The sequence below is a fragment of the Balaenoptera physalus genome (assembly GCF_965194825.1).
Source record: "Balaenoptera physalus genome assembly, chromosome: 14".
Lineage (NCBI taxonomy): Eukaryota > Metazoa > Chordata > Mammalia > Artiodactyla > Balaenopteridae > Balaenoptera > Balaenoptera physalus.
In genome coordinates this window covers 73,143,959-73,171,407 of record NC_138893.1, presented here as the reverse complement: position 1 = coordinate 73,171,407, position 27,449 = coordinate 73,143,959, and the positions used below count along the sequence as shown (strand labels likewise).

The following is a 27,449-nucleotide window of genomic DNA, read 5'->3' as shown; positions in this document are numbered from 1 at the left end:
GACATTAGGATATAGAAAAAAATGAATACTACAGCACAGTAATAAAAGCATAATAGTAGTCATGCAAAGAAGAAGAAAAAGGGGGAGGGGAGGGGAGGGGGAGGAGGAGGAAGAGAAGGAGGGGAAGGGGAAAGGGAAGGAGAAGAAGAAGAGGAAGGAGACGGAGGGAAACAGCACAGGGGAGCATATATCTAATATTACCTAGAAGAACAGAGATGTTCTCTGAGCTGGGTCCTGAAGGCCTATTAAATTTACTAGGGTACAAGGTGAAAGGAAAGCATTCTCTGATAGGAAGATCAGCATGTGCAAAGGCACTGAGGCTTATAAAATTGGGGTCACTAGCAACGAGCAGTCCATGCATGTTCTGAGAACTAAAGCAATCCAGTGTTGCTGGAGATTAACTGCAAAGATGGGAGAGTAAGAAAAGATGATACTGGAGAGGAAAGGAAGGCCCAGGCTAGGAAAATTCTGAGATGCCATGCTGCAAAGTTTGAACTTGATCCTGAGTCAACAGAGAGCCACCAAAATTATCAGACTGGGATTCGACTGATCAGATTCATGTTCTCAAATCCCCTTTGGTGACTGTGGATTAGAAGCAGAAATATTGGTTGAAGGAACTTTGACAGGTCACTACCATACTAACCTAGGTAAGAAATGATGAAAGTCGGTAATGGGGGGATGGAGAAAGGACAGATTCAAGGATGTTCAGAAGAGTGGGTGATCAATGGACTGAGAGCTGTGTGAGAAAGTAGGGAATACCCCCCCGGTGACAGTGGTGCCACCAGCCAAGACAGGAGGGGACCAGATGTGGAGGAGAAACAGTTGAGTTCAGACATTGCGCCCCCGAGACAGCCCCAGGCACACAGCCCGGCTTCTGTCATGTCACTGTCCCGCGTTTCGCCCCTGAAGCAGCAAAGACCAGCAGCACCCAGGGTCTCCCACCCGCCCTGAGGGGAAAGAGGTAAGCACCGCCACCAGGAGCAAGCGCTTCCAAGACGGAAAGAAAACCCATGGAAGGAAATAGCTGTGTCTGCTCCTGGAGAACTTATTTGCCTTTAACACTCAGCGAGAAGGGTTATTGAGACCAATTACAGTGCATTGTCTTTTCCCTACTCCCTCCAATTAGGGCTGTTTTCTGAGCCAGCCCCTGGGAAAAGCCTGCCCGACATCCAACTTATTTCTCTGTCGGCTTCAGGCAGAAGTGTGTGTGTGTGTGTGTGTGTGTGTGTGTGTGTGAGAGAGAGAGAGAGAGAGAGAGAGAGAGAGAGGGTGCACGGTTGGAGGGGGGAGCCCAGCCCATCACTGTGAAGAGAGCACCGAGCCACTCTCTCTGAAGAGACAGTCACAGCCTTGAGGGCCATAACGGGTGAGGTGGCTTTTCAAGGAGGAGGCCTGTGGCTTCCTGTAGACCTCTGTGCTAATATTTTTCTTCAGAAATCAGGTCATCTCCACAAAAACCAAATCTCCACAGGCCATTGCCCAAATGACAAGATCACCAAGCGACCAGTTCCCCTAGCGGCCAACTGACCAGAGGCCAGATCGCAAAATCCCGTGTCTCTCAAACACCACTTGGTGTCACTAAGGGTTTTTTTTCTAAGTTTTCTGTTTATCTTGCTCCTCCCCCACCTACCCATTTGCACATAAAACTGAGGCAGAGGAAGAGGCAGGGGGAGAAGGATACAGCGCAGAGGCAAGGACTGGGGTAAAAGCAAAACTGGGGAAATATCTCCAGTCTTTCAGCAAACAGACTATTCCGTGAGTTGCTCTAAGGACAAATTGGCCTGATTTTTGGCGAATCGGCACAGGGCTACTGGTGAGGTCACCCAGGCTGCTCCCATCCACGCCCCAGAGTCATGCCCATGGGCCGTTTCGCTGCTTGTGGGGGGTCGCAGGAAGGGTTTCTGCCAACAGCCAAGAGGACAAACCCAAGAGAGGCCACACTTCCACATGCCGGCCTCCAGCTGACCAGCACGTGGCTCGTTCCTCAGGACCGTGGTCTCACACGGTGAACCAGGGGCTCCTTAAATCAAGCAGCCCCTTGGTCCGCACTTTGGAGCATAGGAGCCACAGCCAGGCCTTCCTAGGCCTCTCGGACTTTCTGTTTTCTCTTCCCCCTCCCCCATTCCACTTTGTTCTCAGCAGGCCTTTCCTCCCTAGCATCCCTGCTTAATTCTGAGTGGGACCATCTAGCCCAGAGGCCCTCAAAATCAGTGTCATCACCAGGGAACCCTTCGTAAGTGTTCTGATGGGGAGAACCTTCTCTGAGACTTTGAGCTGAGGGCCTTGACCTTGGGCAGGCAGGACTGCAGAGGCTGCAGAGTCTGACTGATCTTCAAGCTTTCCTCTAGCCCCACTCTCCTCAGGCTGGTGGTCCAGGGTCCCAGCCTGGCCGGAGCAAAGGATGTGATGGAAAGCACAGGGGTTCCGGCGATCAGATCAAGCTGGGCACCTGCCAGCCTCCAGCAACTCTATCCCCTCCCCCTCCATCCTTCTCCTCACTGTCCTGAGATCCAGCAGAACATTTATTTATCCAAATCCAATCAGGCTCCCCCTGCTGATATGCCAGGCATCCTCACCAGGTCACCTCCTCTGATTCTCACCACAGCCCAAGCAGGAAGTCACTTCCACCCCCAGATTTCAAGGGAGGAAACTCCAGCTCAGAAAGTTTCCCTTCCTTGTCCAAGGTCACATAATTTGCAAATGGAGAGCCACAATGTAATTCTGGATTTTACTGGCTCTAACAGGTGATGGGATTTTGTGGGACCTCAAGGCCCCTTTTCTCCTTGGGTCCCCCACTTACTGCACCAACTGGCCATAGGACAGTGTCCTTCCATCTATGGGAATGTCTTTATGAAGCAGGGAGCCACAGCTCACACAAATTCTGCCCTGCCCCAGAACCACCAATCACGACAGCCACAGATGATCCTCCTGGCCCAAACCAGTCAATCAGGTCTAAATAAATGTTGGCTAGGATTTCAGCCACCTTAATCAAGAGACATCTGACAGTGAAAATCACCCTTCCCAGGTGACCACGAGGAAGCCCATCTTTCCCCCCAAAAGCCAGCTTCCTGCAAAGCGAGATGGGAAAGGGGCTCACATTATTACTCATCCACCTCCATCCAAACCCCTGCACATGGGCAGGGAGAATCCCAGGCTCTGGGTCCAGAAAGACTCCCAGAGAGGTCATCATCTTGCTTAAAGGCCTGGAGCACCATAAAGCAAGTGGAGCTGCAATGGCCTGAAACAGAAGCACAGCCGAGAGTGTGGGACACGCTGGGGCAGGGCAGAGCAGGGCTGAACAAAGGGAGGGGCGTCCTAGGTGGTGGCTACGGGTGAGGTGACCCGCCAACAAGCCTGTGAGAGGAAGCGTCCAGCTGGTGCAAGGGAAGGAGACCCAGGGAACGTGGTGGGAGAGCACCATACCACGGGGTCCTGCAGGAATCACCTCAATTACTCCTCTGCTCGACTCCAATAGCAGGTGTCCCTCTGCCCGTTTTCCTGACAAATGACACAGAGTCCCCAGGTGATCAAATGCTTCCCAGGGCCGTGCCTAGGCATGTATAAGGGTCTTACTCTGTTAGGAAAGTGACTCTGGGATCCCTGAGACTCTGAGGTTGTCCTCAGAGTGCCCCATACTGACCTTGTTCCAAAATAATCAGAACCTGTGGTCTGCTGAGTGCAGGGATCAGGTCAAGGGCAAGGACCATTTGAGGGACCAAGGTTACCGGCCCCATGGGCTCCCTGCCCTGAGCCGGGCTGGGGCAAAGGTATGGGCACTGGGGAGCCTTGTGGGAGAAAGCCCATGTGTACGTACTCAGTCCCAAGCCTCCCTCACACTCTCCAGGGGCTCGTCCACAAAAGGCCCCAACTTCCTGTGAGCTGCAAGCAGGAACAAGGTAGCTGCCAGAGCCTTCTCCACCACCTGAGGTCAGGCCCTGGAATTGGGCGGTGAGAGTCCTCTGAGACTAAGACACAAAGAGCAACAGGTGCACCCAGGGCCCCCCCAGCACCCTCCTGAGATGGAGTGGAGGGAACCCAGGGCCAGACCAGAGAGGCCACAGGCCCTGAGGGACCAGGTAAGCTCAGGGCGGGCTAACCTGGAGGGTCCAAGGTAATGCTGAGGATCAGGGTGCACAGCGTGGGGTCCTCACTTGGATGCTGGCCGTGTGGAGGGTAGCTAGGCCCAGACCCTGAGGCTCCCTCAGACATACAGGCCACGGGCAGGACAATCTTCAAGGCTCAGACCTGACACCCGGCAGGCTCCTGACCAGTTTCCTGGTCCAGGACAGGAAAGCGAAGGTTTCTGCACATGGCCCATCTCCTGGGGCCTCCCATGGTAAATGGAGACCCTGTTCTCATGATTGCAGAAAGACCTAGTACTGGGGCAGAGTGACCTCTGCCACTCAGAAAGCCGCGTAAGAAGCCCCTTCCGGTGTACACAGACCTTAATCCAGAGAGGGAGGCAACAGCTCAGAGCCCAGCTGGGAGAAGGGAAGACAGACCTCTCTGGAAGTGAGCTGACAGAGAGACAAGGAGGAGAGAGTCATGGTGGGTCCAGGAGAGGCTGAGGACTGGACACCTGCACCCATGGACATGAGGGGGTCGGTGAACTAAAGTCATGGGTCTACCCGTCCTTGCAACATGGACCCTTTAAGCATTTGGTGAAAACTACAGACCTTTCCCAGAGAAAAAGTAGAAACATGCGCACGCACACACACACACACTTTTCCATACAATTTCAAGGAGCTTAGGGATTCTGTGAACCCAAGAAGTGAACCTCTGAATGAGAGGAAGTCATATATATCTTGTGCATTAAATAAGAACAAGATTATTAATCACTTATTGGTACTTATCTTCTTGCTTCCTTATTTCTTCATTTTCTGTCTCCTATGCTGGACTATAAGTTCCATGAGGGAGGGCAGAAATCTTAACTCTGTCATTCTCTTCATTCCCCAGTACCTAGGACAGAGCCCGGCATGCAGACGGCATATGATAGACACCTACTGGATGAGTAAATGGATTTAGAATCTGCTATGTCCTCGCTCCCACTGGTCAGCAAACAGGCGTGGGACAAACCACAAAGAAGTGGACTTCTTTATGAATCTGACTCAGAAACTTCAGACTCCTCCCACCAGAACTAGACCCTGGCATCATTCCACATGAACCTCCACAGACGCAGACAGCCTGGAGCTGAGAGCTCAGCTCTTCTGGTTGGGAGCGTGAGGTGAGATGGTGGGGGCATGCAGAATTCCAGGGTCTGCGGGCGCTTCCCAGAAGCCCTGCCCTGAGGCTGCTGCCCACCAGCCCTGGAGAGCAGCCAGCAAACTAGTCTGTGCACCTCTGCCTCTGGGCCGTGAAGATGGGAGGCAGCAGCGGGCAGGGGTGAGGGGGCCTCCACTCTGCTGGCCACTGATCTCCACTAATGAATTTCTTTGTGGAAAGGAACAAACTGCTCCACAGTGAGACTGGCCAAGGCCGCCCCAGCTTGGCAGCCTGGTGTCTCGGGCATGCTAATTACCGTGCTGTCTGAGTACATCTGATCAGCTTCTCCCCACCGCTGTTCCATAACTGGCACGCTACTCTGCCCCTACCTGATGGCTTCTGAGCAGGCCAGAGACTTACTAATCAACCCTAATGCAGACAGTTGATAAAGGAAGAAACTTACAACACTGAGATTAAAAACCATGATGTCAGCTTCTAGAAGATCACGATTCACTTAGCTTCTTTTGTAGTGCATTTCAAGGACTAACGGTTGAAATCACTCATTGTATTCAGGGTCCCTGATACAATCCTGACTGTTTCACCCTTTCTGTCCCATGTGTGACAGAATTCCAGCAAGCCAGCATGACTCACTTATGTGGTAGATGTTACACAGATGGATTCTCAAACTAATACGTCTTTGGAAACCATAAGAAAAAGTTTGAATGAATTCAGGCATGCTTGTTTCTTTGGCATGGAAACAGAACCCCGGTGACAGGCAGCATGGTATCTGGAAAAGGCAATGAAATTCTTAACAGCTTTATTGAGGTATAATTGGTATGCAATAAATTGCAAATATTGAAGTGCATGATTTCAACATATGTATTGCCACAATCACCACAATCAGGATAACGAACATATTTCGTGACCCCCCAAAGTTTCCTTGTGTCCTTTGTGGCCCCTGACACCCACCCCAGTCCCCAGGAGACCACTGAACTGCTTCTCTCACTATAGATTAGTTTGCATGCTCTAGAGTTTTATATAACTGTAATCATTCGGTGTGTATTCTTTTCTGTCTTCTTTCACTAAACCTAATTACTTTGAAATTCATCCATGCTGTTACTGTACCAATAATTGATCTCATTTTATTGCTGAATAGTATCCCATTGTATAGTTGTGTTTATCATCTATACCACAATGTGTTTATCCATTCACTTGCTGACAAACATTTCAGCTGTTTTCTGGTTTTGGTATTACAAATTAAGTTGCTCTATATTTTTGAGTGGATATATGCTTTCATTTCTCTTAGGTAAATACCCAGGAGTAGAATGGCTAATATGGTAGGTGCATGTTTAACTATTTAAGAAACTATCAAACTGTTCTCCATAGTGGTTGTGTCATTTTACATTCCTACCAGCAGCGTTTACAATAGCCAAGACATGGAAGCAACCTAAATGTCCATCGACAGATGAATGGATAAAGAAGATGTGGTACATATATACAATGGAATATTACTGAGCTGTTAAAAAGAATGAAATAATGCCACTTGCAGCAACGTGGATGGACCTGGAGATTATCATACTAGGTGAAGTCAGACAGAGAAAGACAAATATCATATGATATTACTTACATGTGGAATCTTTAAAAAAATGATACAAATGAACTTATTTACAAAACAGAAACACTCATAGACTTAGAGAACAAACTTATGGTTACCGGGGGAAAGGGTGCAGGGAGGGATATACTGGGAGTTTGGGATTGACATGTACACACTACTATATTTAAAATAGATAACCAACAGGGACCTACTGAATAGCACAGGGAACTCTGCTCAATATTCTGTAATAACCAAAATGGGAAAAGAATTTGAAAAAGAATAGATACTTGTATATGTATAACTGAATCACTTTGCTGTACACCTGAAACTAACATAACACTGTTAATCAAATATACTCCAATATAAAATTGTTTTAATTTCTTAATTAAAAAAATAAAAACAAAGAATCCCAGTTGCTCTGTAACCTCACTAACACTTTGTATTGTCTGTCTGGCCATTCTAGTAGGTAGGCAGCAGCTTTTCTCTGTGGTTCTAATTTGCATTTCCCTAATCCCTAACTAGTAAGCATCTTTCCATGTGCCTACCTGTCACACATATATCTTCTTTGGTGAAGTGTCTATTCAAATACTTTGCCCATTTTTCATTGTGGTGTTCATTATTATTGAGTTTTAAGAGTTCTTTATAGTCTATATGTGACTCCTTTATCAGACATGTAACTTGTAAATATTTTCTCCCAGTCTGTGGCTTGTCTTTTGATTCTCTTAACAGTGTCTTTCAAAGAGCTTCATTCTTAAAGTGGTCTTAATTTTAATTAAATCCAGTTTACCAATTTTTTTTCTTTTATGTATTGTGCTTTTGGTGTTGTACCCAAGAAATCTTTGCCTAACCTAAGGCCACAAAAATTTTCTATTGTGCTTTATAGATGTTTTATAATTTTAGTTTTAGTTTATAATTTTCAGTCTGTGATCCATTTTTCACTTATGTTTTATATACAGTACAGGTATAGATTGAAGATTATGTCTTTGCACATAGATATTTACTTGTTCTAACACCATTTGTTGAAAGCGCTCTTCTTTCTTCATGGACTTGCCTTTGCACCTCTGTTGAAAATCAATCATCTATACATATCGGGGTCTATTTTGGGGTTTTCTATACTGTTCCAGTAGTCTGCTTGTCTATGTTTACACCAAAACCACATTGTCTTGACTATTATAGTTTTTCATGTTTTGAGGTCATTTAGTTAGTCCTCCAGGTTTATTCTTCCTTTTCAAAGTTGTTTTGGCTATTTTAGGTACTTTGCATTTCTGTATGAACTTTAAAATCAGTTTGTCAAAAAGCCCTGGTGTGTAGCACTTGCTGATTTCCATGGTGTAAATACTCCCACATGGTCAGTTTCTAGCTACTAAAGTGCTGTCACTGAACATGGAGTTGGGAAGAAGTGGCCCAGCGGCTCTCGTGAGCCCGTGCACGTTGGCTGCTGGTCACCACACACACCCCTCCCCGCACTGCCTCCGTCCCCACAGCAGATGTGGAGGCCCAAGAAGTCTCACTGTGCTGGTGCCACGCCCTCTGCCGTGTCAGGAGAGGCTGAAGCAGCACCCCCCGGCCACTGCCTGGCTTTGTGGCCAGGGCCTCTGACCACAGAGGTTGTCACCAAGGCACAAGGGAGGTCCAAGGTGGGCCGCTGGGGAGGAAAGCTTCTCCCCCAGCTCCCGTCTCCGGGTACCAAGGTGCCCCTGATGCGCCATACCATCCTGCAGGTCTGGAGCGCACCTGACACTCACTTTGATGCCCTCCCCGCACGGGCTGGCTAACTGGAAGTCCTCAGGAAGATTTCACCTTGAGCTGCCCTAGGCCCTCCAGTGAAATCCTGCGCCGCTTAGAAGGAAGCAAATTTATTGATCTTTCTTGGTGACTGTTAGCAAGATTCACAGCTGGCAGCAGACTACATTCATCTGTGCCTCTGACTTTAATTACCACAGGCGCCTGAGGTGTGTGCGTGCCTGCACGTGTGTGTGCTCATGTGCGTGTGTAAGCCTCCAGATCTCTGGTCTTTTTATTTCTGTACCTCTGACCCATGTCAGCTCAGCGCCTCCTCCATGCTCCCAGCTCCCACACGGTGGCCTCTCTGGGAGATCCCCGTTCCCACTGGGCGGTCCTGGCTCCAGGACCATCTCTCCCATTTGCCCCTTTAACCCTGGGTGTTCTGGTGCCTTCCTAAAGTTGTTAGTCTGGGTTGCTTCCATGTCACCTGTCTCACCTCCGGTAGTAGATAAATTCCCTCCCCTGAAGGACGGGGAGTGGATTGTGTTTCCCTGACTGCACCCCAACTGATACATCCTGTGTAGCCAGGATTTACAGAGTCTTGGGGGAATGATGAGCAAAGAGGTTGGAGAAGGAGTGAGGCAAGGAACAGACCTTGAGGCCCATGGGCTCCCTGAAGGGATTTGAACTTCACCCGGAGGAGAAGCGGCACCATTGCCGGGCTCTAAGCAAGGCTGTGAGTTTAAGGAAGGTGACTTTGGTGACAGAGTGAAGAATGAATGGACGTCTTCCAAAAGGTATTATATGCAAATACACGCTACACACACACACACATACACACACACACACACACACACACACACACACACACGCTCCCAAGAGACTACACTTTTCTTTCATTACCCTCAGAAAGCAAAGTAGACAAAAGGTGGGAACAACCCAAATGTCCACCAACAGATGAATGGATTAACAAAATGTGGTGTATAGACATACACTGGAATATTATCCAGCCTTAAAAAAGAAGGAAATTCTGAGACATTCTATGATATGGGTGAGCCTTGAAGACTTTGTGTTGTAAGATAAGTCAGTCACAAAAAGACAAACACTGTATGATCTCACTTATGTGAGGTCCCTAGAGCAGTCAAATTCATAGAGGGAGGGAGAAGGGTAGTGGCCAGGGGCCGGGGTGGGGCACTGGGGAGTTAGAATCTAATGGGTACAGAGTTCCAGCTTCACAAAATGAAAAGAGTTCCAAATACAGATGGTGGTGATGGTTCCACAGCAATGGGAATGTGCTAAATGCCACTGCATTTGCACACTGAAAATGGCTAAAATGGTAAACTTTATGTTGTATAGATTTTACCACAATTGAAAAAAGCAAAAAAGCAAAGTGGGACATACCCAGCGTACAAGCAGACTGCAGAACATGTCACAAGGACCCGCAGGTGACATCCCTTCATACCTACATTTGTGGCAATGCCACAGAGCCACGGAGGTCTCCAGCAACAAAGTCCATACAGGCCACACAATGAGGGTACACCCTCCAGAGCAGCCTTCTGAGTTCCGGCCCTAAGGCTGTGCTGTGTTCATGTCCAGGAGGTGTGCGTCAGGAGGGTCTGGAGGATGGGAGGCAAGGGGTGGGGGATGCAGAGAGGGTGGGACGGCCAGGAAAGGCCTCCCAGCCCCCTGGGCCTCCTCCCACTACAGCATCTTCTGACCCAGGGGCCCTCAGGGTGCCACCTGTCCCACCCCTCCTCTCCCTCCTCACGCCAGGGGAACACACACATCTGTCGCTTGGAGCAGTGGGGAGGAGAGTAAGGGTTTGAGACTTGAATTGCCACCTGCAGCTGTAACCCCTCCCAGCCTCAGTTTCCTAGACTAGCTCGTGTGCAGCTGCCAACCTTGCTGATTGGCTGTGCAGACTGAGAAAAGGATGGTGAAGGCGCCTGGCACAGGGTAACTGCACAAGAAGTGTTCTATCCCCTTCCTTTTGGAGAAACAATGCAGGGCACATCACTCTGTTTATGGTCCCTAAGCGAAGCTCAACCAAACGGCCTTTAGCCTGTAGGCCCGGGGAGATGAGGCAGAGATCTTCCATGGGGACCTTTGGTTAATAATGACTTGTCACCCAAAGATGCTCCCCCCATCCCAGGTGGACAAGGGACAGGGACCCTTCCTGCCACAGTGACCCCGGGGGCTCCCTGGGGAATGGAAGCAGCCCCTTCTAGCTCAGACCAGCTCTGACAGCTGGAAAGTTCCTGATTTCCTGTATCACCTCCCCCTTAGTCCAGGTCCAGTCCTGATACCACTTAGAGTAGGCTGGAGTCTTTGGCTCACATCAGCCCTTCCCCCAGTCCCAGGCCCGTCAGCTGCTCCTCCAGGGACCACCCACGTCGGCTTGGCTCCATCCCACCAGTGAGGCGTAACCCCCTCAAAACAGGACACACCACAGGACCACCCGCTCCCACTGCCCACCCCCACCGAGCTGCAATGACTCAGGTCTCAAATAGTTTCTCGTAAGAGCTGCTGCTGGGCTTCCTTGGTGGCGCAGTGGTTGAGAATCTGCCTGCCAATGCAGGGGACACGGGTTCGAGCCCTGGTCTGGGAGGATCCCACATGCTGCGGAGCAACTGGGCCCGTGAGCCACAACTACTGAGCTTGCGCGACTGGAGCCTGTGCTCTGCAACAGGAGAGGCCACGATAGTGAGAGGCCCGCACACCGCGATGAAGAGTGGCCCCCGCTTGCCACAACTAGAGAAAGCCCTCACACAGAAACGAAGACCCAACACAGCCAAAAATATAAATAAATAAATAAATAAATAATTTTTTAAAAGAGCTGCTGCTGACCTAAGAGGGCCCCTGCTCCACCTCATCTGCTTCTCTGATTTTGGATTTTGTCCGTGATTTTCCGCCTAATCACACTTTTTCCCAGCAACATGGCATCCAAGAAACTATCTTCCTCCAAACCAACAAAAAAAAAGAAAAAAAACAAGGACCGGAATAGGGTCTGTTCTCCAAAATACTTCTCTTCCTGCCTGCCTTATTTTGGTACCTGGCACCTTAGCACTATCTTTCTAGCTTCCTAACTGGAAAACACAGGGCCCACTGCAACTCAGCAACTCTACTTTGTAGCAATCCAGCCCAGAGAAATACTTAGGCATGTGCACAAAGCTGTGCCTTCAAGGGTGTGCATTCTAGCATTGCTTGTAAGAGCAAAATCACCAGAAACCACCCAATGAGGAAATGGATCCATAAACCCCACCCTGCCAAATGTTGTGCAGAGCAGGTAAGGAGAACAAGGTAGAACCAACGGGGCTGACATGGTGTGACGGCTCCGAAGCAACTCAAGTAAGAAGCACAGCACAAAGCAAAAGCTTCCGCTTTTGAAAAGCTCCACGTATGTGCACATGAATGTCTGTACATGAGAAGTGTGATGAGCCCAGGCAAGGCCTTTACTTAGTTAGCTCTAGTGAGGAATGCAGGGGAGGGAGCATTAAGGGCACCTATTGTTCTCACCTTAACTGCCTAAGTTGTTTACCTTTTTTTTACAAGACATATTCATTTTGTGTTATTATTTATACAATAAAAATAATTTCAAAGAAAAATCAACAAAGCAAAGAAAGCAGAGTGATTTACCCTTCCATGTTTCCCCACTGCCTTTAGAATACGCAGCCTCTCCACCACCTGGGCCAGGTCCACGTCCCAGTCCCTGACCCCAGACACTAGATCCAGACAGACAGAACTTCCTCCAGCTCTCTCACCCCTGGGCCCCTATATCTGCCCACCTTGCCCTCCCCTCTGCTCGGCCCTCCTCCCTCCATCAGGACTGAACTCCACTCTCAAAGGCCTTCCCAGGCTCTGCCGGGCAGGCCGAGCTCCCTGCCGCAGCTCCAGTGGCCGTCACAGCATGGCCTCCATCACGACCCTCTTCCCCAATGAAGGCAGTTACCCTTGGGGCCAAGGGGACAAAAGCCGTGCCTGCCACGCTCACCTCCAATTCCCCAGCACAGCAGCTGGAACTCAGTGGGTGTCTGGCCGATGGAACTGGACTGATTAGACACAGGAGGCCTTGCTCAGTGGGCAAGAAGAATCCACAGACTCCATGAAGACCAGCCTAAAGAAAGCTCGGGTGGCGGCAGTCCGACCCGCCCTCCGGGAATGGCGAGCTCTAGCAGGAGACCACCCTCCATAGTCAGAGGACTGTGAGTGACAGTCAAACAAAACCCACCTCTGCCTTTGCTTTAACGTTGAGCCGGGATTACTATCACACTCGGTCTTCCGTGTCCCCTGCATAGACCAGGTTCCTCCGGGGGAATCCTTTGAAGTGCTGGAGAAGCCGGGTCCCGCTGAGGAGCAAGCTGCCCTGCTTCCTCCTTCTGGAGGATGTGGACGCCCTGTAAGCCACGGCTTCCTTCCCCGCATCCTGCCTGCCAGGAAGGCGTGCTCACGGCGCTCCCCACCACCCTCCCAACCAGCGCAGCCTCTGTGGCCCTGTCTTCATTTCCTGACTGCCGCCGCCTCATTAGGAGACTCTGCAAACCCTCTCTAGGTGTGTGCAGGAAATAAACAAATAAGCAAACAGGCAAACACGGCATCCCAAAACAATTAAACCAAAAGTCACGACAGCATGCCAGGCCCACGTGGAGGCCCCTGCCCTGGACCAGGAGGCTTGGGGCGAGGAGCGAGCAAGCCCTCACAGGTACCAGGTCAGCAAGGGATCAGATAAATGGAGGCCTGGAGAAGAGACATAATGCCACTTATAGGGAATGTGGCTGTGTCAGTGCAACCCCTCCATCTGCTGCTTTCACGTGAACTTGTCACCACTCTCAGAGACTCCAGTGGGAAACATGGGGTGGGCAGCAGCCCCCCAAATCAAAACTGCCAGACTTCTTACAATGGAGAACTGGCCACACAATGTACAAGCAACTTCAACCTTGTCACATTCCAGGGTGACACAACCAAAGAGAACAGGCTTCTGTTCCTAAGCATCTCACTAGACAGGAGAGTTCCCACGGAAGGGCAAGCCTTGATGGCACAACACACACCTTGCATCGGAAGAGGGGAAACCCTGCCATAGACATGATGAATTAACCACTCAGATGCTCCCGGCCAGGTCGCCTGAGACTGTGTGACGCGGCCCCTGCCCACCCTTCCCACTGACACCTTCCATCACTTCCAGCTCTCAGCATAAGCTGCTAGCCCTCCAAACATTCCTCTAGAACATGCCGTGCTATTTTACACCCTGATGTTTTGCACACAGGTTTCCCCTACCTGGGATCTCCCTCCCCCTTCCTCTACCTGACGAAGCCCTCCTTGCTCCTAGCTAATTCAGAACCCACCGCCTGCCAAAGCAGAGTTGAGGGGGGCTGGGGGGGGGGCAGTTTAGGCTTCAGGGCTCTGCAATCACAGGCCGGCACTTGTGGCACTGTCCTGGGTACTGAAGAGTCAGACAAATGAGAAATGGACTGGTACCACAAGCTCAATCGCTCTCAGATCCATCATTTCATTTTATTTCAACCTCTCAAGAACCCTCTGAGGTAGGCACTTTTATTATCCCCACTGCCAAAATGAGAAAACCAAGGATGAGAAATATTTGTCAATGGGCCCAGAGATAAGTGAGAAAAAAGGCTGAGGCAGGAACAGAACCAAAGTTCCCCAATGTGTTCACCCACAAAACCTCAGCGGCCACTATTAACCTTGCACTGTGATATAAACATGTATTTTGTGTTTATTCCTCCTGTGAAGCTGTGGGGAGAGCTTTCTCAAGGGCTGGGCCCATCTGAACTCTCATCAGGCCCTGCCCCTGGGTACACAAGTGCTCCCTCCACACTTGCCAAGAAGGAAGGTGTAGACAGAAATTCAGCAGCCTGGACACACTAGTTCACTGGTGGGAGTGGAGGAGGGTGAGGTCTTGCCTGATCTTTGGACTCCATATAAATCACATGTTACTGCCGTAATTAGGAATCTCACATAAAGAAACAAATGCTTCCTGCAAGAATAAATAGGCAATGAAGCACCCCAAAATATAGATTCATTCACTCATATATTGAGTATTTATTGAGCACCTACTATGTTCCAGGTGCTATTCTAAATGCTGGGTACGCAGCGTCACTTAATAAAACACAAAACTCACATTTTCATTGGGGGAAGACAAACATCAAAAAGTAAGTAAATGGCAGGTAAATTCAATGAAAAAAATAATTCAAGGAAGAGGGAAGTGGGTATCAAGAGGAAAAGGAGTTCAATTTTTTAATGAGTTGGTGAGGGAAGGCTTTTGGGGGCAGAAGTGCCCCAAGTGTTCCCACACAACACTTCACAGGGAAACATCTTAGGGTATTCCTGGAGCCTTTCTGCCTCCTAAGACTCCCAAGGAGAAGGATGTTCCTAAAACTGCTCATAGATGCTGTCTAGACACATCTAGACCAGCAAGACCCATGGCTCCCCTCCCCCAGGGCCCAGCTGCTGAGCAGCCAGGAAAGGAAACCCACTTCCCAAGCCTCCAAAAAGGCTTCTTCAGGGCTGGGTGGCATCCACTGAGATTCCATTTGTGAGAAGCAAAGGAAAACTTTTAAAGCATAAGGCTCTCAACCTGCTATAGCGCTGAGAACGTGCTTGGCCAGGATCCACCAGCAGCCTAGGAAAGAAGCACTATGATACCCATCTTACAGATCAGGAAAACCAAGGCTCTGAAGGGTACCCATAGCTTGCCCAGGATGCAGTAAGCAGTGGAGCAGGGACTTGAATGTCATACTTTTCTGATGCTGGAGTCTGTGCCCATAACCACCCGAATGTCGCCTCTCAAGGAGATGCCAGGCGTCACTTGGCAAGGGAAGAGGAGCTATCTCTGGCCAATGAGCAGACAGTCAGAGCTCTCATCCCGGCTGGAGATGGCTTCAGCCCGAGTGCCAGCCACAGCTGCCAGAGGGCTTCCCTGGCTCCCCCCACCCCTCCCCTCCCCTGCTTTCCACTCCTCCCCATGCTTTCCCTGTCTTCTGGTCAGACACACTGACACTCCAGGTCCCTGAGAACACTCCTAGGAGCAGAGGAGGGTACACGCAGGCTCCAGGCATATAGAATTGCTCTCAGGGCCTATGGTTTTCCAGCCAGTGCTGAAGTGACTGGGGCCAGAAGGAAGTTAGCTATGATGTTCTCTCTTCACAGCAAAGGCATTTCTATACCTGGCAATGTTCTGCACCTTGACAAGGATGGTGGTTATGCTAGTGCATACATTTGTCAAAACCCATTAAACAGTACACGTCTAATGAGTGTAGTTTATTGCATGCTGATTATGCCTCAACATAGTTCATTTCAAAAAATGAAGGAACTCTCCTGACATTGCTGGATCCTATTAGGAAAGAGCCCTGCTCTCCCTGATGGGAGGGTAGGAGATGGTTCAACTGAAACAATGAAAAGGACATAATATTTCATTTCACTGGGCATTGAGGGGAGGATCAGGATCCCACTTGGGCCAACAGTCCTCCCAGATGTTTGGGGCCCCATCTTGTGGGTGCCCTTCCTGGAATGCTAGCATTTAACACCAAAACCTGTTCCCTCCTGTATCCTGGGGCTGAGGAGGTCTGGAAAAGCAGGGTCGGCAGGAGAGGGATGTCGACAGGGCCACATTTGTCTTCCAAGGGGGCACTGTGGCACGACATGGGAAGAGGGGGGTGTAGGCCTGGCCAAGTTCTTGCTGTGGCGACTCCCTTGGGCCCCAGCTGCACAATGGGCCATGCGTGGGGGCCAGGGCAGCCTCGCCTTCCTGTCCCTCATCCACGCCGGCATCAGGCATCTCCTCACATCCTCAGACGCGCCATGGAATCTCATGGAAGGGTGAGGGAACTTCAGAGTTACTGAACTTTAATCTTCCAGCAAGTGCTACAATGAACGTGCCCCAAAGTACAGTCGCTTTATAATTAGATCGGAGAACAAACACAAAACACCTGTCCCGGTAAAGTTATTGTCGAACTTCTTGGTAGGTTTCCTAGCAATAAAACTCACTTGTTCATTTCATCTGGAAAAAGTATTTATCACTTCAATTTAAACTAATGCCATAATGATAGGATGTGTGTTATTTTTTTTTAATAGATCTTTATTGGAGTATAATTGCTTCACAATACTGTGTTAGTTTCTGTTGTACCACAAAGTGAATGAGCCACATGCATACATATGTCCCCATATCCCCTCCCTCTTGAGCCTCCCTCCCATCCCCCCATCCCACCCCTCTAGGTCGTCGCAAAGCACCGAGCTGATCTCCCTGTGCTAGGCTGCTACCTCCCACTAGCCAACTATTTTACATTCGGTAGTGTATATATGTCGATGCTACTCTCACTTCACCCCAGCTTCCCCCGCCCACCCCATGTCCTCAAGTCCATTCTCTATGTCTACATCTTTATTCCTGCCCTGCAACTAGGTTCATCAGTACCATCTTTTTTTTTTTTTTTGAGAACGCTCACCATCGCCGTTCAGTCGTCTGACTTCCTATGCCGGGGGCAAGAAAGGAGATTTTGTTGGCACAAAGCATTGGTTAAAATAGCATTTGTCCAGTAATTCTCTTTCTTCTGGGGAGTTTCATGTCAGGAGGACTCGAGGATGAGGACCAACAGCCGACAGATGTTTGCCACGAGAAACTGTCAGGCTGTCCAGCTGAGAAGGTGCCATGGCTCACCAGAGCTACCTGGGACCGTGCAGTGAGCCTGCAGGGATGCCCAGCAGCTCAGCCCTGCTGCCAGGGAGGCCTGGAGTGTCTCCTGCAGGTGAGAGAGCTGACCCTTCCACAAGCACCAAGAATATAACTAAGATGTGTTCTGGGCCACAGCAGAGATGAACCAGCTAGAGGCTAAGGGAGAATGGGCAGTAAAGGGGCCACCACTGGGTGCAGCTCCTGAGCAAGGAAATTTTCCTGAGTACTCAGCATGTGCTAGGCACTGTGCTAAGCTCTTGGCGTGTATTAATTCATTTAATCCACACATCAAGCACACCGGGGGGAAATGATTATTTATCCCCAATTGACAAATGAGGAAACTGTTGCACAGAGAGGTTGAGTGACTTCTCCAATGTCACACAGCTATAGAGACAGAGCCGGGATTCAACTGAGGCAGACTGCTCCTGAGTCCTTGCTCCTAACCATTATACTCAAGAGTAATCCTGAGGAGGGGCAAACAGCCAAAGCTCTTTTGCCAAGACTCTACCAAGCCCTGAGCCCACACCCAGCCATGAGAGGGAAGAATACTGACCACTGCCACTCCTGGTTCCCACACATGATTTGTTATTATCATATAGACCACTTGCCATGTACCAGGAACTCTGCTGGGGGTTTTACTCTGTAGCTCAGAAATTACCATCCTTGTTCCTTAGGTGAGAAAGCAGAAGCTCAGAGAAGTCACCATGGGCAGTCAGTAGGAGGGAGGAATGGCAACCTCCACTCTTTTTTATTTACTTACTTATTTTTTGTACTTGAAACAAAACTTAAAAGATATTTTAAAATATGCAGTAAAAAATATATCTCCCATCCCCATCCCAAGTCACTGTGTTTCCCTCCCTAACACAGCACTCCTTTATGACTGTATGTGTACTCAGATACACACACATGTGAGCTTGCTTTGACCCAGAGCAATACTGGCACCACTGTTCTCACTTTGCTATTGTGAGCTAACAGTACCATGTGTTGGAACTATGGCCTCTTAATACATAAAGAACCATAGTTTTCCATTATATATATGTATCATAATATATTTAACCATTAAGGTTGTTGGAATGTCTGCAGTTACCAACAGTGCTACAATAAATCCTTGTGCATTAAGAAAAGAGTCGACCTGAGGTGTTTGTTCCCCACAGTTTTGCCACGAGGACCAAGATGCTGTGAGCAGAGCTGTGATACCCGGGCTTTGGGAATCAGACCTGGCCAACCCCCCTACTCACCAGCCATATGGCCTAGAGCACATCCCTTTACTTCTCTGAGCCACAGTTTCCTCATGTGTAAAACAAGGATAGTATACACCCACCTGGAAGGGTTGCCATAAGGATGATGTTAGCTGGAGCACTTAAGGCACTTACACAGTGCCCTGCTCAGAGTGATGGCTGGAGAGACGTGAGCTGTTACTCACTGATACCTGGGCCACCTGGGTTACCTGGGAAGTTCAGCCCTTGCCTCTGGCTTGGACTCTGGGTCTGGGATTTGTCCTCAGTCAGATCACAGCTCTTCTCTGTGTGTTAGTTTCTTCCCTTTCATAGACAGCCAATGAGTCCAGACACAGGCAACAGAAGAACCAGAGCCCTCTGGAGATGGAGACCCCATGTCTATCCTCAGGTTTCTGGACTGGGCGTGACGAATAGGACCCAAAGGCACCACCTGAGGTAGTGAGCTATGGCTCCCAAGGATTTCTGGGGACTTTGAGCTCATCAGTGAGGCCTCTAAGGCCTGCCTGGCCCAGAGCTCCAGCCTCACCCATGGCCACTGCCCACAGCCCAGCCATATGATCTTTCCCCTCTCCATTGTCCCCAGGCCTTCCAGCATGCTTTTCCCTCTTCCTGGGACATGCTTCCTCCCCCCTCCTCCCCCAGTGCCCTCTGCTTGCCTATCTCCTACTAGTCTTTTAGACCCTTGCTTACATGCCACCTCCTCCTGGAAGCCCTCCCAAGCCACCATGCCACAGGCTGTGCAATCACCACCAAGAATAAGACCAGCTCTGTGACTATACAGAGCAGAGCAGTGTCAGAGAGGAATGTCAGGCCACGGTTGCAGGGAGAGATGGTCTAGCACTGGGATCCAGGCACACCCAGGGCCAGGACCTAGCTATGGACATCCAGGCAGGAGGACAACATTTGTTCTCAGTGCAGAGAGAGAGGTTTCAGCAGGAGAATATCTTTATGCCAATTGGATAGGGAAGGACCTCTTAAATGAGACAGGAAACAGAGCTACTTGTCTAAAAGTTGAATAAATTTGACAACAATACAATATAGAACTTCTGTGAATTAAGACAACTAACTGAAAGAAAGTATTGAACATCCCTAACTTACAAAAGAAAAGGCTCAATCTTAAAAATAGGCAAAAATTAAAAACTACATACAGGTGTTTAGAAGAGCAAACAAAAATAGTGCATAAGGATATGAAAAGATTCTCAGCCTCATCTTTCATCACAGCAATATAAATTAAAATCACAGCAAGATACCATTTCACATGAAAATCTTAAAAGTAAAAACAGTACCAGGTGTTGGTGAAGTGGCGAGCTTCAAGAACTCTCATACATTGCAGAGAGCAGTGAAAATAGGTAGAAATTCTTTGGAAAGCAATTTGGAATGATATACTAAAGTGAAACACGCATACCCAATAGTCCAGCAATTCTGCTCCTTTGAGATAGACCCCTAAAAAATTCTTGCACACGAACACCAATAATCTTATCAGTATTATTTGTAATAGCAAAAACCTGGAAACAACTCAAATGCCCATAGTAACACAATGGTTAATAAATCAGGTGATACTTTGCAGCAGTAAAAATGATCGAATATACCCATCTGCACCAAATGAACAGATCTCAAAAACCTAATATTGAATAAAAAAGAAAGCAATCACGAAAAGTGTACAGAAGTGTTACTCCAGATATTTAAGGTTCTCAAAGAGGCCAAACTAAGCGATATGTATCTTAGGATCCATACTTGTATGATAAACTATAAAGAAAAGCAAGGAACTGGTTAGAACACAATCAAGATAGTGTTTATGTCCCCTAGGTAGGAGAGGACATGATACGAGCTAGACACACAGGGCTCCTGTACATTTTTAAACTGGTCTGGGTTCATGGGAGTTCACTTTATCACCATTCTTTTAACTTGACATATACACTGTAAACATGTGTGACTTTTAAACTTTTTAAAATAATTTTAAAACAAGCACGAATAGGAAATGGCCACAAGTTTAGAGCTTTAAGCTTTTGTTTCTGTGGAATCCCAGCTCCCAACCCCATTCCAGGCCTGCAAGCTGGCCCAGAGGCCAAGAGGGACCACCACATCCCAGAGATGCTCTGGAGGAAAGAGCCCTGGGGTCCTGACTTCACATCCCAGCCCTGTGCAACTTTAGCCAAGATACTCCACCCATCTGTTTCTTCATGAAAAAAGAGTACCTAGCAAAACAGTTGTACATGGTAGGGACTCAGTGAATATTTGTTGAATGAATGAGTCAGTGATTTCTAAGATCCCAATCGTAAATACACCCCTCATCCAAATGTATTCACCAGGGAGAAACTGTGCCTGCAGCTCCTAGCACATCCTCCCCAAGACACACACGAATATCCCAGAATTTGAACTGGCAAGTCAGAAAGTTCTCTCTTCTGTTCAATCCAAACTTTTGGTATTTTAATGTTACAGATTTTCTCTCCCAAATGTCAGCTTCTCTTTCATTTTTCCTTTCGCTGTCACAACAAGCATACAAGTATTTTTGATGGAATTTTACCAAATGGCACATCTTGCATTTTGTAAACCTTAAATACACAAACTCCTCTCCCACCACTCTGCCAAACTCTCTCTTAGAATGTGTTTTTGTCTCTCTGACCCTTGACTCTTGACTCAGATGCCCAGTCCTCAGGCCCCACCCAGGGAAGGACATTCCTTTGTTTAAAGGGAGGCTGAGGGGCAAATGAGGAAGGATCAGTCCTCACCTTGCAAGGGTGGGATCTTACATATGACATTCATTAGCAAGTCACTGACTGCACAAAGCTAGGGCATGCCAAGTCCATTCCACACACCCCATCCTTTGCATTAACTCTGCCTGGCTGGGGCTAGGAGAAGAAGGCTGGAGCCTAGCAAGCCCCAGATTACAGAAATAGGATGGTGCCTTGGCTAAGTGCATGGGCATCGAAGTCAAAAAGAATCTCTCTGAGCCTCACACTCCTCATCTGTAAAATGCAGCAATAATCTCACCTCAGAGAGTTATTAAATGGCTTTAATAAAATAATATATGTAAAGATACTTGCAGATCAGCATAAAAAAAAAAAAAGTCGCTGTATCCCCAAACCACTTCTATTTGACTTTGGAAGGAATGAAACAGTCTTTACACTCAATTTGCTTTTTAATTGGGCTCACTGCAGCTAGTATTGCAGTGGTCGGGTGGAGGAAGGGCCCTGAGGAGTTGTGGAGGCACCATTTGTCTTGGGCATATCAGCAATGTAAATCCACCCACGGCCCTCGGAGAGGCCGATGCCAGCCAAGCTGAGGGAGCACCCACACCCCGAATTCTTGGGGTGCATCAAACAGCACGTGGGCTTCTACCGCCTTGGCTCGTCTAACATGTTAAAAATGGGCCAGAGGTTGGGCTGTGCCTGAGGGGCATGGCCAAAACAAGTAACAGTGGTGAACGTTTTATAGAGAATGTTTGGGGTAGAAACCCGGCCTCAGAGGTTGTCAAATCAGGGGGCCAATGACCAGGGCAAGCAAAGGCAGGAGGTTCTGCACAGTACCCAACGAAAGAGCACTGGGCTTCCCTGGTGACGCAGTGGTTAAGAATCCGCCTGCCAATGCAGGGGACACGGGTTCGAGCCCTGGTCCAGGAAGATCCCACATGCCACGGAGCAACTAAGCCTGTGCTCTACAACTATTGAGCCTGCGCTCTAGAGCCCGTGCTCCACAACAAGAGAAGCCACTGCAACGAGAAGCTCGCGCACCGCAACGAAGAGTAGCCCCCGCTCACTGCAACTAGGGAAAGCCCGCACGCAGCAACAAAGACCCAACGCAGCCAAAAATAAATAAATAAAATAAATTTATATTTATAAATTTATTTATTTATTTATTTATGGCTGCGTTGGGTCTTCGTTTCTGTGCGAGGGCTTTCTCCAGTTGCGGCAAGCGGGGGCCACTCTTCATCGCGGTGCGCGGGCCTCTCATTATCGCAGCCTCTCTTGTTGCGGAGCACAGGCTCCAGTCGCGCAGGCTCAGTAATTGTGGCTCACGGGCCCAGCCGCTCCGCGGCATGTGGGATCTTCCCCGACCGGGGCACGAACCCGTGTCCCCTGCATTGGCAGGCGGATTCCCAACCACTGCGCCACCAGGGAAGCCCAAATTTATATTTAAAAAAAAAAGAAAGGTTTAAAAAAAAAAAGAGCACTGGCCTCCAGAAAGGCTGACGTCAAATGGATCAGCACCTCGGACAGCGACAGCCAAGTGTAAGGCAGCTCTGAAATGCTTGATTCTCCCCTACCTTCCAGATCAGAATCTGCAAACGGGGCAGGCTGCTGCCAGCCCGTCCGCGCACCATGATGCTTCATGGAGCAATCACAGCACTTTTATTGCTGAGCCTACATGCTTCCTCAGAATCCTTCCCAACCCAGCATTCAAGGCTCAACCAATTGCTTGCGGTGGTCCACCAGAGGAAAGCTATTGGTTACCCTGTGTCTTTATAGAATTACTAATAAAGGCCAGTCTGGTTGAAAACTCACTTCAACCCTACCAAAGGTAGCAAAGGTCTCCATGTCAGAAAAGAGGGGCACACCTTTTGGTTTGATTGGCGGGTCTGGGTGGGAGAGGAGAGGGGGCAGAGGAGTGTGCCTACAGAATGAAACATCTGTTTCCTAGCTCACCTCCCCTGCCTCAGAGGTCAGACTATTCAGTGCCCTTGTCTTTCCCCCCATTTCTCCTTTGTCTTGTGTGAAAATTGCTTGAAAAGTCCATGTCCGCATAAACGAGTGGGTTCATTCACACAGTGACAATTTCTTAGGGCCTACTCTGTGCCAGCCACCATGCTAAGCAGCAGAGACATAGCAGGGAAGAGCACATGGCCCACTGTCTTGGAGCTTAGGGCCTGGGTGGGAGTAACTGTGCATCAAGGGTTAGCCCTCATGAGCGTGTTGCAACAAGCTGAGAGCAGGCTGAAGGAAGGAGACGTGTGTCTGTGAGAGCATGTAACCAAGGAACCAGCTCTATGAGAAAGGGAGGAGTCTGCAGGCAGGTGGAGATCAGGTGCCCTTCCTTGGGGACTTGATCCTTGAGCCAAGTGGGGGTAAGGGATGTAAGAAGAAGAAAACACAGAATTTGAGCAAGTGCTATTAGGTGTCATTCAGTCTTCAAGAATTACAGGAGCCCAGATGGGATAGGTAGGCTGGAGAGCTGATACCTGCTTCCTATGGCTGAGGTTCCCACCGAAGCCACCTTAAGGGCTTAGGAAGAACCAAGGCTTGAAGAGTTTCTATAGGTCAGAGCAAAAGGAGAGCAAAGAGACCAGGAGCAGTGAGGTGGGAAGGGTCTACAGACACTGGACCAGAGCATCCTTCAGCCCTGGCAGTGTCCACACCTCCCTACAGGATGCAGCCTCAGAGCAGACCCAACGTCGGGGGTTGAACCACCAACACAAAGGGTTCTCAGGGGAAGGCTGGGCCACTGAGAGGTGCTATGACATGGTCTCAAACTCCTTCCCAGAGTCAGGGATTGAGCGGGGTCTGGAAAGAGAGGTCGAGTCCTGGACAGAGTCCAGTTCAAGCGCCTGCAGCCTCCGGCTGCCCTTCTCCCCATCACCACCTCATCTTAATTTCAGCACAGTGACTGTCTGCTCTTTCAGTTCCTTCTGGAAGACTCTAAACAGCATATTTGCTCAAGAGCTGAGGACAACATTCTGGTCTTAGAGAAGCAGAGTATTTAGGCAAAGGCAAACATATGCTGGTTTCTCTTCTGAGTTACATTCTTGGCAAAGGAATTATTTCACCAAGAGAGAAAAACTGGACTTTTGAGGGTCCACTCCATTCTACCCTTGCCCCAGCTATGCAGCTGCTGACCCTCACCAGTCTCCCACACCCTTTAAAGACACGTAATGTGGGTGGCTGTGGCTATAAAAGGGTAGCATGGGGATCTTTGTGAGGGAACTGCTCTGCCTCTGACTGTGGCGGTCACATGAATCCACATGTGATAAAATTGCACAGAAGTGAATACACACACCCAAGTGCATGTCAACTGGAGAATATGAGCAAAGCCTATGGATTGTGTCAAGGTCAAATCCCACTTGTGATATGGTATGACAGGCGAGATGTTGGAGCACACAGAATCTCTGAATTGTTTCTCATAATTGCACGTGAATCTCAATTAACTCAAAATAAAAAGTTTTTTTTTAAAAAAAACGCATAAGGTGGAAACCATTTTATCTTGGGACTAGAAATGGTCTGTTTTCACAAAGCAGTCATAGAAAACCTAAAGCTATTTCTTCAAAGCCCACTGTTCTAGTTTCCTCACAAGCAAATTGTGATTTTTTTTTTCATATGGGAGGCCTCCAAAGAAGCCATGACCAGCCAGGCCCAGTGTCCCCAGACCCACACAACCCCAGCCTGGCTCCATGACATTCAGGGTGTCCCTCCCCCTGACCTTTGCCCCAGCCAGAAACCCTGAAACTGAGGGCAGATCAGGGCAGAGGGAGACAAGGAGCTGGGAAGGCTGGGAGAGTGGCCAGTGAGAGGGGAACACTTTGCAGAGGAGGCTTCCAGGAGGACCCATGCTGGCCAGCCTCCACCACTGCCTGCGTGCAGCCCTTCGGATCCCTGCCAGTGGCTTATTAATATTTTATTGAAAACTCTAAGATGATTCCAACTTCAGCTGTCATGATAAGGTGTTGTTGCTAGGCAACTTTAGTGCCTGTCTACAGATCTGTTTTCAGAGTTCCTCCCCCACTCACAAAGCTCGAGGTTCAGTCCTACCACCCAGAGACCCACTTGGCTCAGACCACCAACCGCTGTCCACACCCAGCCCATTCCAAAGCGCTCAGCCTCCACGAGCGATGGTCCAGCTCGTAGATCTCCCAGTGCCTGGCCATGCCCCCACCAGAGCCCCAGAGCAGCCCCTGCCCCCAACTCACCATACTCGCTGTCGTAGAACATGACGAACTTCTGCCAGCGCAGCTCTGTCACCAGCCTGAGCATGACATCATTGAGGCGCACGGGAGGTCTGGAGGCCAGCGTGTAGGCCTCGCCGTCAGGGCTGGGGTTCAAATGGCAGGCGGTACGCGGAGAGCCCCCTGGGTTGCGCTGGACAAAGAGGTGTGGGATGTGCATCGCGTCTGTGAGGGACTGCAGGGCGTTGGCAGATGCACAACCGGTGGATGTGACCAAGGCCAAGATCCCCTGGGTCATGAGGTCACAGGCTGGAAAGAGAGGGGAGAGAGAGGGTGGGGTCAGCATGGGGGTGATGCTGCCCTGGCTTCAACTGGCACAGCTCATGCCGGGCAGCTCATTCCCAGGGTTCCAAGAAACACTGCCTCCCTCCAGGGACCAAGAACCCATGTCAGGCCAGGCCAGAGGCGCTCACAGGCACAGTCTGTGATGCCCTAGTGATGCTGCCAGCTAGACGTTCTTGTGTCCATTCAACAGATGAGAAAACAGAGGTCAGGAGAGGCAAAATCATTTGTCCTAGGCTACTCAAGCGGGGAGAGTAGAACAGGGATACAACCCACATCTGCCTGAGACAGCCATCAGTGCTACTAAATTAGCCATCCTGTTTCCCACTTGGGCTGTGAGCCCCTTAAGAGCTGTGAGCTCGTTTTGTTGATCCACGTGTTCCCAAGGCCACGCCACAGGCCAAGAATACACTGTGTACTCTACAATTGTTGGCTGAACTGAACTGATTGGGGCTGAGGGGAATGAATAACATTGGAAAGCCAGGGAGACACTTACCCCCGAGGATCCAGATTGTAGGCAAATCCCCCCAGAAACCCTAGGTCTTCCGGCCAAGTCCATTTGATTCATATCATAAAGATACTAGGTCAAATCCCAGAGGAAGCATTTGGTTCCAGAAGCCCAGGATTATTCAAAAGCCACTTGACAATAACAAAGGAAGATGCTCGTGCAGCTGGGGCGCTGACCACAGGTGTGCAGGAGGAACACGACCAGACGCCAGCAGCTGTTTCTAGGGTAGCTGCGCTCAGGGATCACCTTTTGAAGTCATCCAGCAACCATGAGTTCCAGTAACCCCTTTTAGCCACACAGACCTTTTTGGAACATCAGACCAATTAATAGAAAGATGCACCTCCCAACACTGCAACCCACTGCACCAGTTTTGAAGCAAACACTTATTAATAATGCTTTATGTGATGGCAGGAATGTGGGAAAGCAGATGCAGTTTCAAAACACAGCCTGTGAATGTCAGCAGGCCTCTACTGCAGACGGCAGACTTTTGAACAACTTTGACAATGCGGTTCTTTCGGTTGAAAGCACCTGGGTTTATGTAATGCCTCAGACCAGGCTGGGAGGAGGAGACGAAGACTAGGGGGAGGAAATCCAAGGAGCAAGGCAGTGGGAGGCTGGGAAGGTGCGGGAAGAGGAAGACACCTCCAAGCTTTCAAATACCAAAGGCCAGCTGCTCCCCACGCACGGACTCTCACCTTGCACATTCATGGGCTTCGGCAGGAAGACAACTCAAATGCCCACAACTCTCCCTGCTGAACCCTCAGCCTCCAAACACAAGGCAGGAGGAGGGGGTGGTTAAACAAGAGATTCTCTGCCGTCTCTCTTGAAGACCATGCAGCCACCTAAATGCTCTGGCCCCTCGCATTCAGGCTCCACGCGGCCGAGTTCACTCCTGAATTGAAATCCAATCATGTCATGCTACTGTTTAAAGCCCTTTGGTGGCTCCCAAGACCGCTGCGGATAGAGTCAAACTCCTTAGGGCGGTCTTGCAGGCTCCCCAGTGCCTACAGCCTCAGGCTCCTCACACGCCCCCGCCCGCTCTGTTACAGACCACTGCCCACCTTTCGGCCCCTGGAACCCATCACATTTCCTGTTGCCTCCTGAACCTTCACACTCACTCTCGCTTCAAGACCCAGACTCTACACCCCCAGACTAAGGACCCTTTGTCAAGTGCTTCATGTGCATCCCACACTTCCCCTATTATGACACTGCATTGCGTGTATAACTGTCTCTCTCTCCCACTTGACCTCAAGCTCCAAGGGGACAAAGGCCATGCCCATTCTGCT

At 49.4% G+C, this 27,449-nt stretch overlaps 1 protein-coding gene across 2 annotated transcripts in view; it reads right to left on the bottom strand.

Moving 5' to 3' along the window:
• The window catches only part of GRID1 (glutamate ionotropic receptor delta type subunit 1), a 660,264-nt gene that overhangs the window by 505,582 nt on the left and 127,233 nt on the right, over positions 1–27,449 (bottom strand). For both annotated transcript variants that reach the window (XM_082424198.1, XM_082424199.1), the window contains exon 3: positions 25,338–25,622. In XM_082424198.1, coding sequence (XP_082280324.1) covers positions 25,338–25,622 — 285 coding nt within the window. The remainder of the gene's footprint in view (positions 1–25,337; positions 25,623–27,449) is intronic.